Source organism: Schistocerca gregaria, chromosome 1 (assembly GCF_023897955.1).
Source record: "Schistocerca gregaria isolate iqSchGreg1 chromosome 1, iqSchGreg1.2, whole genome shotgun sequence".
In the NCBI taxonomy this organism is placed as follows: domain Eukaryota; kingdom Metazoa; phylum Arthropoda; class Insecta; order Orthoptera; family Acrididae; genus Schistocerca; species Schistocerca gregaria.
In genome coordinates, this window is record NC_064920.1 from 826,870,567 (window position 1) to 826,885,739 (window position 15,173).

Consider the following 15,173-nt stretch of genomic DNA (forward strand, 5'->3'; position numbering starts at 1 on the left):
GGACATCAAACAACTCTGTCAATCAGTGTCAAGCCAAATAACTGCTTGTATAAGTGCAGAGGTGAACCAATTTGTTATTGACTTATTCAATTTGTGAAGTTTATCCTCTTCAAAAAAACATCCAAGTTTTCAGAAATTATAATCATTTGTTTGTCTGTAGATGGACATCATCTACCAAGTTCCATCTCATTCAGGTAATTCGTTTGTGGGGTGTCATTTTTTTTTGTCTTTGAGTTTACATAACATATGTCTTAATAGTATAATTTTGGTTATGTTCCGTTACACAAATATGAATGTCAGACAAAAAATTGAATTTCTAATGTTATAGTTTGGTACTGTAATTAACTCTCAAAAGCTGTAAATTGAAGCCTTTTTAAAGAAATACCTGTAAAAGATACTAAATTCACACATTTCTTTTTAATCACATTAACATTATCTTCACTGCATACAATATAAAATGTACAGTTCTACATTTCACAATATTAATGCATTGTTCTACGATCATAGCCTATTTACTCGTCATCTTGACTTGTTCTTTGCAGGCATTTTCAGTATTTCTCCATGGTAATGGAGCTGTTCATTAGACATATAATGTTGGAGTTCTCAAGTCCTTGATTTAACTTTTGTCTTGTGCAGCCAACAAATTGCGTTGAAGGCCCAGATGGAAAATATGACTGATCAGTCCATTGAACATTGTAGAAGTTGTAACACAATGTTTTATGGTGTTATCAAAAACAGGAATCAAAATTTGCTGATATGTATGTCACCTTCCAGTACTTATAGTTTCTTACAAAATTCTGGTTGTGCTGTAGTACTGTTGTCACCGTGATTTGAAGCCTAGTCAGGCAGTAGTAGCTGTCCGAGATACACAGCAACAAGGAAGTAACTGCTTTTGTTACATTTACGAGTTCCTAACCAGGAGAGAATTTTATTATATCGTCTGTGCTCTTTAATAGTTTAGTTTCTTGAGTTTCTGCATGTAAATTTAATATCTAACAGCCACAGTTCTTGCATTTTCATTTGTGTCGGAAAGTAAACCGACTTTGTGACATATTACAAGTTCCTAATCGGGAAAATTATTTAGTTTCACCTGAGTGCTTTGGTAGTTAGGTTTTTGAATATCTGTGTATTACTAGATACAGTTCATCATGTTTTCCTCAGGGTCTACAGTAGAGTTGCGTAGCACATGCCGATAGTCTGTTTATCTGCATAGTTTAGTTTACTATGATCTTTAGTATGGACAGGGACTGCGATTGTTGTGTGCAGATGCGAGCCGAGTTGGTGACACTTCACTCTGAGCTTCAGGCTGTGATGGCTTTGGTTACACAGCTTGAGGCTGCAGTGGATGGGCACCACTATTGTGGGCCAGCCGTGGGGATCTAATGGACTTCCAGCTTGTCAGAGTCCTCCGATCGGTCCTCACAGGTGGCCAACCCAGCTACTGCTCGCACTGAGGCTGTCCCTTCACCTGTTGTCGAGTGGGTGATCGCCCCAGGGCGAAGCAGGCAGCGAAAGACTTCCCAGGCGGCCGCACATAAGGCCTCCCCGGTTTGCCTGACTAACAAGTTCCAGGTGCTGTCTGTGGCTGATGCCAGATACTGTCGCCTGTCCTGATTGAGGAAACCACTCAGCCTGCAAGATCCGGGCAGTCACCGAGGGTGGGATTATTGGTAGTTGGCTGACAAGAAGGGTAAGAAAACCAATGTGCACTCTGTGTTCTTACCGGGTGGAGTCATACCAGATGTGGAAAGGGTCCTCCCAGATACCATGAAGAGCACAGGGTGCAGCCAACTGCAGGTGGTTGCTCATGTCGGTACCAATGATGTGTGTTACTGTGGATCAGAAGGGTTTCTCTCTGGTTTCGAGTGGCTAACAGAAGTGGTAAAGGCTGTCAGTCTCGCTTGCAAGATGAAAGCAGAGCCGACCATTTGCAGCATAGTCGACAGGACCGATTGCGGACCCCTGGTACAGAGCCGAGTGGATGGTCTGAATCAGAGGCTCTGACAGTTCTGCGACCATGTAGGCTGCAGATTCCTCGACTTACGCTAAAGGGTGTTTGGGTTTCGGGTTCCGCTGAATAGGTCAGGTGTCCACTATACGCAGAAGGCGGCTACATGGGTAGCAGGGGCTGTGTGGCGTGGACTGGGCTTTTTTTTTTAGGTTAGAGGGTCTTGGGAAAACACAAGAAGGGCTTCAATCACAAAAGGCGCAGGCTGAACACAGGAAGAATGTAGATACAGGAACCATTAGTATAACAGTTGTAAATTGTCGTAGCTGTGTTGGGTAAGTACCAGAGCTCCAAGCTCTAATAGAAAGCACTGACACTCAAATGGTTACAGGCACTGAAAGCTGGCTGAAGCCAGATATAAGCTCAGCCAAAATTTTTGCGAAGAACCTAACGATGTTCCAAAAGGATAGGCTAAACACGGTTGGCAGTGGCGTGTTTGCTGCTGTCAGAAGCAGTTTAACTTGTCGCGAAATTGAAGTAGATACTTCCTGTGAGTTAGTGTGGGCAGAGGTCATTGTTGGCAACCAGAATAAAATAATAATTGTATCCTATTACCAACCCACAATTCAGATGATACAGTTGCTGAAAGGTTCGAAGAAAACTTGAGTTTGATTTCTAACATGTACCCGACTCATATGATAATAGTTGGTGGTGACTTTAATTTACCTTCAATATGTTGGCGAAAAGACATGTTTAATTCCGGAGGTATGCATAAAATATCATCCAAAATTGTGCTAAACACATTCTCTGAAAATTATTTCGAGCAGATGGTTCATGAGCCCACATGAACACACACTTGACCTTGTAGCAACAAGTAATTCTGAGTTAATAACGAGCATCAAAACTGATTTGGGGATTAGTGAACACAGGGTTGTCGTAACGAGATCGAATATTGTAATCCCCAAATCCTCGAAAAATAAGCGATAAATATATCTATTCAAAAAAGCAGATAAAAATTTATTTGATGCCTTCCTGATAAACAATCTTCACTCATTCCAAATTAATAAGATAAGTGTAGACCAGATGTGGCTTAAATTCAAAGAAATAGTATTGGCAGCAATTGAGAGATAACAAACTATGGAGCTGATCCTCCTTGGTACACAAAACAGGTTAGAACACTGTTGCAGAAACAGCAAAACAAACATGCCAAATTTAAAGATTCGCAAAATCCCCAAGATTGGCTATCTTTTACAGAAGCTTGAAACTTAGTGCGGACTTCAATGCAAGATGCTTATAACAGTTTACACAACAAAACTTTGTCTCAAAACCTGGCAGAAAATCCAAAGAGATTCTGCTCGTGTGTGAGGTATGTTAGCGGCAAGAAACAATCAATGTCTTCCCTGCATGATAGCGTTGGAGATACTATTGAAGACAGCACTGCCAAAGCAGAGCTACTAAACACAGCCTTCCGAAATGCCTTCACAAGAGAAGACAAAGTGAATATTCCAGAATTCGAATCGAGAATAGCTGTCAGCATGAGTAACATAGAAGTAAATATCCTCAGAGTAGTGAAGCAACTTAAATCAATTAATAAAAGCAAGTATTCTGGTCCCGACTGTATATCAATTTGGTTCCTTACGGAGTATGCAGATGCATTAGCTCCATACTTAACAATCATATACAACCGTTCGCTCGACAGAAGATCCGTACCCAAAGACTGGAAAGTTATACAGGTCACACCAATATTCAAGAAAAGTAGTAGGAGTAATCCACTAAATTACAGGCCCATATCGATAACATCGATATGCAGCAGGATTTTGGAACATATATTGTGTTCGAACATTATGAATTGTCTTGAAGAAAACGGTCTATTGACACACAGTCAGCATGGTTCGAAACAACTAGTTCTTTATTCACATGAAGTGTTGAGTGCTATTGACAAGGGATTTCATATCAGTTCCGTATTTCTGGTTTTCCGGAAGGCTTTTGACACTGTACCACACAAGCGGCTCATAGTGAAATTGCGTGCTTACGGAATATTGTCTCAGTTATGTGACTGGATTTGCGATTTCCTGTCAGAGAGGTCACAGTTCATAGTAATTGATGGAAAGTCATCGAGTAAAGCAGAAGTGATTTCTGGCATTCCCCAAGGTAGTATTGTAGGCCCGTTGCTGTTCCTTATCTATATAAACAAATTGGGAGACAATCTGGGCAGCCGACTTTGGTTGTTTGCAGATGACGCTGTCGTTTATCGACTAATAAAGTCATCAGAAGATCAAAACAAACTGCAAAACTATTTAGAAGAGATATCTGATTTTTTTGCGAAAAGTGGCTGTTGACCCTAAATAACAAAAAATGTGAGGTCATCCACATGAGTGCTAAAAGGAACTTGTTAAATTTCCATTACACAATAAATCAGTCTAATCTAAAAGCCATAAATTCAAATAAATATCTAGGTGTACAATTATGAACAACCAAAGACTGCGTTATATTTGTTGGACACTTAGAAAATGTAACAGACCTACTAAGAGACTGCCTACACTATGCTTGTCGTCCTCTTTAAGAATACTGCTGCACGGTGTGGGATCCTTACCAGATAGGACTGATGGAGTACATCGAAAAAGTTCAAAGAAAGGCAACATGTTTTGTATTATCGCAAAATATGGGGCAGAGTGTCACAGAAAGGATACATGATTTGGGCTGGACATCATTAAAAGAAAGGTGTTTTTCATTGCGACAGAATCTTGTCATGAAATTCCAATCACCAACTTTCTCTTCTGAATGCGAAAATATTTTGTTGACACCGACCTACTTAGAGAGGAAATAGGATAAAATAAGGGAAATCAGAGCTCTTACGGAAAGATATAGGTGTTCATTCTTTCTGCATACTATACAAGATTGAAATAATAGAGAATAGTGAAGGTGGTTTGATGAACCCTTTGTGAGGCACTTAAATGTGATTTTCAGAGTATCAATGTAGATGTAGATGTACTTCAGAAGCAGCAGCCACTCTAATGAGAAATTTACCTTGTTTTGATCTTGTAAGAATCACTTGTATGATATCATGCACAGTAAACACACTGTCCTGTTTCCCTAGTTTCCTTTTTGTAATACTGAAGTCCCTAGTGCAGGGTAAAAAGTTGCAGCCTATGGCTGAAAATTGATATTGAATTTGTTGAATTTTCTGGTCTTGGTTAAGTACAACAGAAATCCACTAAGTGTGTGATTCTTGTTCTGAGCTCAGTAGTTGTTTGAGAATAGATGAAGTTTGGTATGTGTTTATATATACTCATGGAAGTGCTCATTGTACTACCAATAATCAGTAAACATTACTACTAGACTAAAATGCAGTGCAGCAGTATACAGTCAATACAATTGCAGCATATTGCTTACCTATGGACACTACTGGTGATGCTTTCTAGGGATGCAAGTTGAAAGCATTAAATTATTTGCAGTATTGTCAGTGCTGATGTCCACAACTCATGGTCTAGTGGCTAGCGTTGCTGCCTCTGGATCATGGGGTACTGGGTTCGATTCCCAGCCAGGTTGGGGATTTTCTCCGCCCGTGCACTGGGTGTTTGTGTTTTCCTCATCATTTCATCAACATCATCATCATTCATGACAGTTGCTAGATTGGATTGAGTGAAACATTTGTCAAGAACTTCTCGAGATATTTGCTAACAATGTTTCCCTTTTTTATCTTAGCTTATATGTGCAGCTACTTTGATCTTCTTATTTAGGAATAAAGGAGACAACTAACCAAAGGGCAGAAGTGCTTTGTCATCGATAGGTATGCAAACAAATGGTTCAGAGTTTGGATGGTTTTCAGAATGCACTACTTTTTACAAATGTACCAAAACAGGCACACTAACACACACACACACACACACACACACACACACACACACACACACTCACTCACATGAAAGAAGCCTGTTTCCCTACAGTGTGCATGTCCACAGCCAGCTCATTCATCACTCACAGTGAGTGTACTGTGGTGAGGTGGCTGTGTGGTTTGAGGTGGGGTGAGGGATGGAAAGAGGTGTCAGGTAGCAGGTAGGGATGGGGTGAGGGGGGGAAGCAACTAGTAGCTCGTGGGAGAGCGGATGCCGTCTGTGGGCTATGTAGGGATGCAGGTAGAGGGGAGCAGGTGGCAGATGGCAGGGCACTCAATTTCATAGACTAAGGCATGAGATAACAATACACAACTAGCAGATGTGAGGACACAAATTGGGTGGGGGTACTGAGGCAGGGGATGGTCTGTGACGCGCACGCGCCCACACACACACACACACACACACACACACACACACACACACAGAAACTATTGAGTGGGGGGAGGCGGTCAGGCCAGGAAGTTTATGGGAGTGAAGGATGTGCTGTAAGGATAGCTCCCATCTGCACAACTCAGAAAAGTGGTGGCACAGGTTGTGAAGCAGCCATTGAAATCTTGCATGTTGTATTCTGCTGCCTGTTGTGCCACTGGGTGGTGCACGTCGTTTTTGGCAACAGTTTAGCGGTGGCCATTCATTCTTGTTGAAAGCTGTTTGGTTGTCATACCAATGTAAAACGGTGTGCAGTAGTTGCAGCAAGCTGGTGTATAAAATGACTGCTTTCACAGGTGGCCCGACCTCTGATGGAGTAGGATAAACATGTGATGGTACTGGAATAGATGGTGCTGGGTCGGTGGATTGGGCAGCTCTCGCTTCTGTGTCTTCCACTGGGGTATGATCCCTGTGGCAGGGAATTGGGTGTGGTGGTTGTATAAGGATGGACGAGGATGTTGTGGAGATTCGGTGGGCAGTGGAGCACCACTATGGGAATGGTTGGAGTATCTTGAGTATAATGTCCCTCATTTCAGAGCGTGTTGATAGGTAACCAAAGCCCTGACGAAGGACATGGTACAGCCGTTCTAATCCAGGGTGATATAGGGTGACAAGGGGAGTGCTTCTTTGTGGTTGGCTCTTGGGTTGGATGTAAAGATCAGGTGTATGTGAGGAAGTCCTTCCACTCTGGGATGGTATTAGCTTCTTTATGGTTGGTTCTTGGGACAGATGTGGGAATCAGGTGTGTTTGGGGAATTGGTATGGGAGATTTGTTTGTGAATTAGGTCTGGAGGGTATTGCCTGTCTGCGAAGGCCTTTGTAAGGCCCTCAGATTACTGAGCGAGGGAGTTCTCATCAGATGCCTCTACTCAGTTGACTAGACAGTATGGGAGGGATTTTTTGGTGAGGGAGGGGTGGCAGCTTTCAAAGTGCAGTTACTGTTGGCGATTGGTGAAGTTGATGTGGGTCAAAGTGTGGATGGAGCCATCTGAGAGGCGGAGATGGGCATCTAGGAGGGTGGCACAATGGGTGGAGGAGGACCAGGTGAAGTGAATGGGAGAGAAGGTGTTGAAGTTATGAAGGAATGAGGATAAAGGTGTTCTGGCATTGAGCCCAGATTATCAAAATGTCGTCAGTAAACCTGAGCCAGACCAGATGTTTGGGGTTTTGGAAAGCTAAGAATGTTTCCTCTAGGTGGCCCATGAAGAGATTTACGTAGGAGGATGCCGCACAGGTGCCCATGGCTGTGCCATGAATTTGTTTCTATATCTTCCCTTCAAAGGTGAAGTAGTTAATGATTAGACTGTAGTTGGTTAAGTGAATGAGGAATTACGTGGTGTGTTTGGAATTTGTTGGGCATTGGGATAGGTTGTGTTTAATTGTGGTAAGGCCATGGGCATGAGGGACGTTGGTGTATGGAGATGTTGCAACAACAATGACAAGTAGCGGACTGGGAGGTAAGGGTGTGCCGATGGAAAGCCGTTGCAGGAAGTGGTTGGTATCTTTAATATGGGAAGTGCCCCTACTTGTCACCCAGTACCACACCAGACTGGAATGACTGAAACACAACCTTTGTCAGGGCTTTGATTATTTATCATCATCCCCTGAAATGAGAGACATCCTACCCAAGATACTTCCAACTACTCCCAATATTTTGGTGTTCCGCCTCCCACCTAAGCTGCACAACATCCTAGTCCATCCTTATGCCACTCCCACCCCCAGTGTCCTGCCACAAGTATCATACTCTCGTGGAAGACTCCAGTGCAGACCTGCCCAATCCACTTACCCAGCCCATCTGCTCCAGTTCCTTCACAGGCTTAATGTACATCACCACAGGCTGAGCCACAAGTATAAGCAGCACTGTTATATACCAGCTCTGCTGCAAGCACTGGACAAGGTTTTACATTAGTATGACAACCAACCATCTTTCCACTAAATTAAATGGCCACCACTAAACTGTTGCCAAAAACAAGGTGGGCCACCCAGCGGCACAACATGCAGCAGAGCACAAACTGCGAGATTTCAATGGCTGCTTCACAGCCTGTGCCATCTGGATTCTCCCCACCATCAGCAGCATTTCAGAGCTGCACAGATGGGAGCTGTCCTTATAGCACATCCTTTGCTCCCAGAACCTTCCTGTTGTGTCTCCACATCAGCTAGTTGTGTGCTGTCATCTTACGCCCTAGTCTATGAAATCACATGCTCAGCTGTCTGCCACCTGCCCCCTCTACCAACACACCTATCTAGCTTGCAGACAGTTCCCCACTCTCCCATGAGCCACTATGCATCTCCCCCCCTCTCCTTCCCTGCCTCCCACATCTCTCCATCTGTCATCCCACCCCACACCGCCACCTAATCGTAGTACACTCACAATGGACGAGAAAAGCTGGCAGTTGACAGAGCACAACGTAGGGAGACAATTGTGTACATGTGAGTGAGTGTGTATATGTTTGTGTGTGTTTTTCCTGCAAGCTTGAAAATGGAAGTGTAATCCAAAAGCTGTCTAACCTCTGTACCTTTTGTTTGTGTACGTATTGATGACACAGCACTTCTGCCTTTTGTTGAGTCATCTTCTTTATTCCTAAATAATTCAAAATTATCAACCAGAACTTTTCATAAATTATTCTTTTATACTTAGACACTTTATGTGTACAATTAATTTTTTTGTACAAAAACTTGTTTGTTTACAGTCTGATGAATCTCTACTACTACTACTACTACTACTACTACTACTACTCGGCTCTACAGCCCTTGGAGGGCCTTGACCTGCATCAGATATCCTGCCATTCTATCCAGTCCATGGCTTCCCATCTCCATCCTCTGACACCCAGCTTTTCCATGTCTTCTTCAATTCTGTCCATCCATCTCTTTCTGGGATGTAAAACGGTGTGCAGTAGTTGCAGCAGGCTGGTATATAACATGGCTGCTTTCACAGGTGGCCTGACCTCTGATGGAGTAGGATAAACCTGTGATGGTACTGGAATAGATGGTGCTGGGTGGGTGGATTGGGCAGCTCTCGCATCTGTGTCTTCCACTGGGGTATGATCCCTGTGGCAGGGGATTGTCTTCTTATTTTAATGGTAGTGACAGTGTCAGGTTCTTCAAAAAGTTGTTCTAATTCTGTATTTGTACGGATGCGGCAACCTTCTTGATCGTATATTGGGTCGTATATTTTATGCAGAACCTTTCTCTCCCAAATGCTAAGGATCCTTTCCTCATTTGCAGTCATGGTCCATGTTTTGGCACCATACATAACAACTGGTCTTATAATTGTTTTGTAAATGAGGATTTTAGACGTTCATGATAGAAGTGAACTCCTAAGCATGGGTAGTGTGACAAAGTAGCATCTGTTGCCTGCTGCTATTCCAGCTTTCATCTCGCTGCTGATCTCATTTGTCTCTGTGATAGTCAATCCGAGGTACTTGAAGTTTCTCACACTTTCAAACTTCTTGTTGGCTATCCTCAGATTTGTTGGGTTTTGCTCGTTGGTCATTGCCATATATTTGGTCTTTTTGACACTGACTACCAGTTGTTGATAGGCATCAGCCAGCACAGCCGTGTTTCATTCGAGTCATGCCACATCATCTGCGTAGGCCAGGTACTACAGTGAATGATTAAATATGGTTCCTCCTCTATTTATCTCTATCTGACTTACGACTTTTTCTAGGCAGAGGTTGAATAGCAGTGAGGAGATATTCTCACCCTGTCTCAGTCCCTTCTTCACTTCCACTTCTCTGGAGATTTCGCCATGTATTTTTACTTTTCATAGTAAGCTTAACGAGCTTCTTAGGTACTCCTGCCTCTTCCATCACATTCCGTAATGTCACTCTTGAGATGATATCATAGGCTTGTTTAAAATCAGTATAAAGCTGATGCATGTTTATTTTATGTTCATAACGTTTTTCAGTGTGAATATTTGGTCAGTTGTTGACCTATTTCTTCTAAATCCACTCTGATAGTCTCCAATTCTCTCAACCACATAGGGAGTAAGCCTCCTAGTTAGGATCTTGGAGAACACTTTATCTGTAGTATTTAGCAGGGATATTCCTCAGTAATTCTGACAGTTTAATTTATCTCCTTTTTTATTTATGGGGCACATAATAGCTGTTTTCCACCACATCTTTCCAGATGTTCAGTATTACTTTATGTATTGCTTTCCACAATGCTTCCCCACCATTTTGAGAAGTTCCACCTGGATCTGGTCTTCTCCAGGTGCCCTAATATTTTTTAAGGTCTTAATGGCTTGTATCCCTTCCTCCAGAGTGGGTTCTGGTGTTAAGACCTCTGGTCCATAATAAGTTATTTCCACCAATTCTTCTTGTTCTAGTCCTTCTACTTCTGGGTTCAGTAACTCTTGGAAGTATTCTGCCCATCTGTCGAGTATTTTATTACTCTTTCCTATCAAATCTCCTTCTTTATTTCTATGTATATTTGTTCTGGCTTGAAACACAGCCTTTCTTTCATTAATCTTTTGGTACATTTCACATACTTGCTTCTCTTCTCCTAGCTGTTCAATTTTTTCCAATTTTTTTTTCTAGTGTTCTTTTTTTCTTTCTGGAAACCCTGTTACCTACACTGTGCTTCTCATTATATCTATTCAGATTTGCTCTAGATCTTCTCTGAAATCTCATTTATGATATGTCACGCTTCTCAATTTTTCTCATACTTTTTTCATCAAACCAATCTGCCTTCCTTTGAGTCTGTACATGTCCCAAAACCTCCCCAGTTCCCACGAGGGTTGCAGTCTTATATTGTTTCCGCATTATTTCTACATGTTCATTTGATATGTTGGTATTGTTCTTAATCCCCTCTTCTATTTTTGCCTGATACATTCTCCATATTTCTTCTGACTTTAGTTTATTAATGTCAAAACTTGTCTGTTTGTGGCCTTTTTGTTTAATCAGTAGTGAGATCCTTTGCCTTTACTTAGGTCTCACTAGATGATGGTCTGAATTGCAGTCAGCTCCATGTTGGCTTCTAACATACATTACATCTGATCCATGCCTCCTGTCTGTCAATATATGGTCTATCTGATTTCTAGTTTGACCATCTAGTGACATCTATGTTTCTTTGTGTATATTTTTGTGTGGAAACCATGCGCTGCTGACAGTCATGTTTTTACTTATAGTAAAATCTTCAACCCAAATTCCATTGTCATTTGACATTTCATGGACACTATGTCTTCCTATAGTTGGTTGATAATCCTCTTCTTTTCCTGTTTTTGCATTCAAGTCTCTTAATAAGATCTTAACATGTTTAGAAACCTTATACAACTGCTCAACTTTGCTATAAAACTCATTCTTCTGTTGTTCATCTGCCACCTCTGTGTGTGCACGTACATTTATAATTATTATGTTGAAAAATTTTCCCCTTAATCTTAATATGGACATCTGTTCATTGATTGGTTCGAAGCGCATTACAGCATATTTGTCCTTTAGCGACCACAAGACCTGTACCATAGGTATTCGTCCTCCCGCTGCAATAGAAGATTGTGAAATTTCCTGAGTCCATTATGTCACTTGCTTTCCACCTAATTTCCTGGAGAGCCAATGGTTTTATACAGTAGTTGTTTACTTGCGTTAGTTGCTGTCATAGGGCTCCATCTTGGAATAGGCTCCGCACATCCTTAGGGAACATCCTTAGCCTTTGTAGATCCCTCTACTGACTGCAAGGCAGCAGTTGATGGTTGGGGGCTCCTCTGTCTTTCTTCCAAGCCATTGGCTCTCGTACCTGCTGGTTTTGGTCCGCCCCAGGTATTTTATTTTCCTGGTACCCTCCATATCTGGAGAATGTTCCCCTATCCGCTACTTGGGGAGGTGCCCATTGGGGGACCAGCAACCCCCCACATGGGGATGAATCTCAACGACGATTGGAAAACTTTTTTAGTTAAATACTGGCTTAGCTTGTTGTGATACCTCTAGCTTTTTCTTATTATAAACCATCCTTTAATGACAGAATTATGAACAATATGTCTTGGAGTTACTAAATGTCTTTTCAACATTTGGTGATTACAATCACAGTTTTGATTCGTGGAGATATTATGATCTGTATATTGGTTCTAAGTATCAGTGAAACTTTATATCTAGACTAAAATATAAAGGGGAAACATTGGTAGTAAATGTCTTGAGAAGTTCGTGATCAATTTACTTCAGATTTGTACATGATATTCTAATGATCATTTGGATGGACATAAGCTACATATTTTTTGAACAACGGTGTGTACAAAGTTTATAGCAAAAGTTTCATTGTACATGCACTCCATTGTTTGTCTGTGTATGCCACAACTCACTCTGTGCCCATTTGTGTAACAAAACCTTTGCTGTTGGAAGAACATTAATGTTGCAGTTGCTCTTTACGGAACCACACTCACAAATTTAGTCTTGTTATTGAGTGGTTTTAATAAACTTGATTTGTTGAAATGTAAAAGTTTAAAAACTGTCAGTAGCCATTCAGAAAAATGTTTTTTAATGCACAGATGCTAACTCCTGGAGTGCAGTTGTTGGAATAATAAGCCTTTTTCATTAACAGACTACAGTTCTCTATCAAATCTTAACAAATGAGCTGTCTTTATTGTGGTGCGTTTTGTACTTTTAATGTTAATGTATTTTCCCATTTGTTATGTCCATAAGTTGAGAGCAACGCAACAGAAGAGCAGATGGACAGTACTGTTTCAGAGGCAGATAAAGATAACAGAGTTTCTGAAGGACCTACAGAACCTGATGGAGCAGTTCCTGGTCCTAGCAGGGTGCAAGACGACATCCCAGCAGATGGTAGGCTTAACTGTGAAATCGAGCCATCATAAAATGTGAGATTTTGCAGCTGATGTTTAATGCAAGTGCTATTTACAGGTCAGCCACAAGCTTTTGCTGATGGTGAAGATGAGTACAATGACAGTGATGATGATGATCTCTTGCTTAATGCTAGTAGAAGGTACGGATCTGAAGTATTATATGCCTCTCCTTTTACCCTCCACTCTGAGAGATAAATTACACCTTAATAAATTATATTTCATAAAGGTGAATGAGTGTGATGTAATTTGTTTTTGTTTGTTTCAAAAGTAGGAAAATACGCTCAGCCTTTCTTAATCAGTAAATAACTGATGTAAGCTCTGAAATTTGCTATGCTGGGCACAGTTATAATCAAAGCAAAATGAAATTTGTTTTCAAACACAGTCTGGTCAGGAATATTTGTAAAATCTACTCTGTCTAAATTGTTTTCGGTTGAAAGATCTATGGTACAGAAAGTTCTTATTTGATCCTTCTATTGGCCATGAGATTTAGTTGTAGAAGTAACTGGTAACATCAAAGAAAACCTTCATACATTTGTACATGTATTTCCAATTCTGATGGAAAAGTTGAAAGAGATTTTAATCAACCTACAGTTGATTGGCAAAATTGACAACTTCATGAGTGAATGACAAGAGGAAGCTTTATGTTACAAAAGCTTTCTGTGAAAATTGCATAGAGTAGTTGTTTTGGAACCTACCCTTGAAGGCAACAAAAAGAACCAGTATCTGAGAATGTTCGCAAAGAGACTGGGATTAGTGATCACAGTATTGTGTAATAATTATAAGCTCCAGCATGCAAAGATCTAGAAAAGTCCACAAGTTTAGTGAAATGGATGAAGGAAGTCACTTCGTTTCGTAGACACAAATTAGAATCATCTGATATGGGCAGTGAACACGTGGAGGAACTGTCTCTAAGGTCAACCAAATATTGACCAGGCTGTAGAAAACTATGTATCTACCTTAGAATAATTAGAAATGTTGGAGATATTGCTTGATATACAGATTATACCAGGAAGAATCTTAAGAAATGGCATCTACAATACGCTAAGTACAAAACAAAGCATATGTTCCCAAATAGGCAGATGTGAATTAAAATGCACTTGCCTGCTGGGAGGGCAATGTCTACCTTATTAATGTACTACAAGATTGCTTGTTATGAAACCTTAAGAAATTTTAGTTGTTTGTTAATACTATAAGTGTCGCCAAAAACAAGTGTTCAGACACTTGGATAAAACAGGTAAAAACAAAAAACTGAGTTGTGTCCTCAAAATGTTCCTTCACACAGGAAAATCAAGGAATGTTGCCATCATTCAATAGATGTGCTGCTGTTAAGATGAGCAACCTAGTAATCATGACTAGTTGTGTTGAAACACAGCTGAAATTGTTAAAAATCAGTGAGGCCTCAGTGCATGTAAATTAGAGGTCGCACCCATCTATAAAAAAAGGAAATAGAACTGCTCCACACAATTATCGCCCTCTCCTCAAATGATGTCCTCCGTGCCACAGAAAGAGGAAACCAAGTTGATTTAATATTTCTAGACTTTAATTTTTTTTAAACCACTTCCACAGTGACACCTTCTAAGGAAGATATGGTCCAGGTTTGCAATATTTTAAACATTTCTTCACTGCAATAGGTAGCAGCATAGATCGTCATTACTGAAATATTGTAATTACACTGAAGTACCAAAGAAACTGGTGCAGGCATGTGTATTCAGAGATATGTTAACAGGCAGAATATGGCACTGTTGCCTGCAACTCCTAAATAGTAAAAAAAAACGTATGGTGCAGTTGTTACATTGGTTACTGCTACTGCAATGGCTGGTTATCAAGATTTGAGTGAGTTTGAATGTGGTGTTGTAGTCAGCGCATGACTGATGGGACACGGCATTCCCAAGGTAATGATGAAGCGGGGATTTTCCCCATACAACCATTTCACAAGTGTACCATGAATGTCAGGAAACCAGTAAAACATCCAATCTATGATATCGCTGCAGCTGGTAAAAGATCCTGCAAGAATGGTCCAACGATGATTGAAGAGAATCGTTCAACATGTCAGAAGTCCAACCCTTCCACAAATTTCTGCGGATTTCAATGCTGTACCATCAACAAGTGT

The 15,173-nt window shown here is 41.0% G+C and overlaps 1 protein-coding gene across 4 annotated transcripts in view; it reads left to right on the forward strand.

The window, feature by feature from the left end:
• LOC126271809 (DDB1- and CUL4-associated factor 6-like) overlaps positions 1-15,173 on the forward strand; it is a 191,834-nt gene that overhangs the window by 106,336 nt on the left and 70,325 nt on the right. For all 4 annotated transcript variants that reach the window (XR_007549149.1, XR_007549150.1, XM_049974180.1 and 1 more), the window contains exons 10-11: positions 12,903-13,043; positions 13,122-13,203. Coding sequence is in view for 2 of the 4 variants with exons in the window: in XM_049974180.1 (XP_049830137.1) it covers positions 12,903-13,043; positions 13,122-13,203 (223 nt within the window). In the remaining 2 variants the exon portion in view is untranslated. The remainder of the gene's footprint in view (positions 1-12,902; positions 13,044-13,121; positions 13,204-15,173) is intronic.